The sequence below is a fragment of the Sinocyclocheilus anshuiensis genome, unplaced genomic scaffold (genome assembly GCF_001515605.1).
Source record: "Sinocyclocheilus anshuiensis isolate Anshui unplaced genomic scaffold, SAMN03320099.WGS_v1.1 scaffold1497, whole genome shotgun sequence".
NCBI lineage: Eukaryota > Metazoa > Chordata > Actinopteri > Cypriniformes > Cyprinidae > Sinocyclocheilus > Sinocyclocheilus anshuiensis.
Genome location: NW_015543492.1, coordinates 1,007,639 through 1,010,248, shown reverse-complemented (window position 1 = coordinate 1,010,248; position 2,610 = coordinate 1,007,639). Strand labels below are relative to the sequence as shown.

General features: G+C 36.9%; 1 protein-coding gene across 1 annotated transcript in view; it reads left to right on the top strand.

Moving 5' to 3' along the window:
* slc44a4 (solute carrier family 44 member 4) overlaps nucleotides 1-2,610 on the top strand; it is a 34,071-nt gene that overhangs the window by 25,364 nt on the left and 6,097 nt on the right. Inside the window, exons 16-18 of the mRNA XM_016494436.1 lie at nucleotides 739-833; nucleotides 1,733-1,836; nucleotides 1,918-1,991. Coding sequence (XP_016349922.1) covers nucleotides 739-833; nucleotides 1,733-1,836; nucleotides 1,918-1,991 — 273 coding nt within the window. The remainder of the gene's footprint in view (nucleotides 1-738; nucleotides 834-1,732; nucleotides 1,837-1,917; nucleotides 1,992-2,610) is intronic.

Sequence of the window (2,610 nt, the reverse complement as noted above, 5' to 3'; positions counted from 1 at the left end):
CACACACTGGCCCAGCTAACCAATCACAGCACACACTGGCCCAGCTAACCAATCACAGCACACACTGGCCCAGCTAACCAATCACAGCACACACTGGCCCAGCTAACCAATCACAGCACACACTGGCCCAGCTAACCAATCACAGCACACACTGGCCCAGCTAACCAATCACAGCACACACTGGCCCAGCTAACCAATCACAACACACACTGGCCCAGCTAACCAATCACAGCACACACTGGCCCAGCAAACCAATCACAACACACACTGGCCCAGCTAACCAATCACAGCACACACTGGCCCAGCAAACCAATCACAACACACACTGGCCCAGCAAACCAATCACAACACACACTGGCCCAGCTAACCAATCACAGCACATTTTGTATTTCAGAAGGCGGGCCTTCATTTGATACAGGAACTATTCGAGCCGTTCATGCCAGACTGGGGAGAGTGGTGTTGTAATAATGCAAAATATGTGAAAAATAATGTGTTTTTCGAACAACCTAGTATGAGAGCCTGTTCTAGTACACCCCCAAAACAAGATCAAGACTTTGTAAAAGAGCATAATAGGACCCCTTTAAGAAATCACTTGTTGTCACTGTGATTTGAGCCTCTAGATGGCGCACATGCTTACAGCTGTGTTTATGAATGAGGTCGTGAATGAAGTGTGTGTCAGAATGTGCCTGTCATGTTTCAAAGCCACTGATTTCATCCTGCTCTCTTGATTTCTGTCAGGTATCACGTGGGCTCTCTGGCGTTCGGTGCGCTGATTCTCACGCTGGTGCAGATCGTCCGGATCATTCTGGAGTATCTGGACCACAAGTTCAAAGGTCAGTTCTGCACTTTTAGTCTTAATTTTTTAAAATATTTTTTTTCTTTTCTATTTAGTGTGTCAGCTCTTTTGTCCTTCACTGCAAAAAGTAACTTTCTTATTACAGAATGACAAAATATCATGTCTTATATCAAGATAAATGATTCAAATATAAAAGGTATTGAACATGATAAAATATCAAGTAATCTTGATTTAAGGATGTTTAGATATTTGTACTGGAGAACAAGACAAAAATACTGAGGAACAACACTTGTTGTTGGTTTATTTATTTAGTTATTGTATTAAATTCATGTGCATTTGTATTGTTGAATGACGTCTTTCATCAAACATCAGTGCGAAAACAGATATTTGATTAATTCTTTTCTGATTCTGCACCACTGTTAATTGAGTATTTATATACTATTATAGCTTTTTTTTTTAATAATATGAATTAGCTTTTATGTTTATGTTTTAATTTTATTGTAATTTTTGTTAATTTTGTTATGTGCTTTTGTCATTTTTTTTAATATTACTATTTAGGTTTCATTTATTATGTTTTAGTTTTGTTTAATTGTAATAAATACAATTTATTTCCAATTAGTAATTTCATCTAATATTTCCATTTTTCATCTAATATTTCAATTTAATTTTATTTCAGCTTTATTTCAAGTAACACAAATGCTTTTAATAGTTTTAGTTTTAGTTAAAGATAAAAGCCCTGCTCTACACATAAATTAACCACATCAAATTTGGTTCTCAAACACTGTATAAAAATGTGTTTCTCTAGATTGACTTGCCATTTATTTGTTGTTAAAAACAGCTATATTTATAATCAGTCATGAGTTGATATACCATGTACCCTAATCTGAAGTTATATTCAAGTATACTGTGTGTGTGTGTGTGTGTGTGTGTGTTCAGAGGCTCAGAACCCGTGCACGCGCTTCATCATGTGTTGCCTCAAATGCTGCTTCTATTGTCTGGAGAAATTCATCAAGTTCATCAACAGGAACGCTTACATCATGGTACATAAACTCTCTGACACATACTGTACACATAAAGTCATCAGCTCAATGAATAAATGTCAACATTTCTCTGGTTTGTAGATCGCCATATACGGGAAGAATTTCTGTGTGTCCGCTAAGAATGCTTTCTCTCTGCTCATGAGGAACATTATACGGTGAGACGACAGTCTGGAATCATCAGTGTGTTTATTTCTCATCAATTATTATCAGTTGTTGATTGATTGAAGTATCCGCATGTGCTCTAAAGAATCTAGAAACCAAAACACTGATCTGAAAAACCTATCAATCATATAAAAACATCAAGAACTAACCAGACGCATAGCAATAAGATTCCAGCGACAAGCAATTTATATGTACAATCCAGAAATGACCAATCAGTCAGAAATCACAGCCAATCAGAAGAGCAGGTGGGCGGAGTCTCTCTCTCTCTCTCTCTCTCTCTCTCTGCAAGTGCGCTATTGCAACAAAACAGATAAAGTAAATAATATAAAACCATCTTAACATTATTAAAAATACATATATACATCCTGATTGATACAATCTATGTCATAAAATAGACTTGTTTGTTCAGATTGCGTTCACAGTTTTTTCATTCTTGTTTTCATTTATTTTCAAGATCTGAGGTAAATTATCCACACTCTAAAAAATGCTGGGTTAAATACAACCCAGTGCTGGGTAAAATAGGGACAAACCCAGCAATTGGGTTGTTTTGACCCAGCGGTTGGGTTAAATGTTTAACCCAACCTTCTGGGTAGTAACCCAACCGCTGGGTCA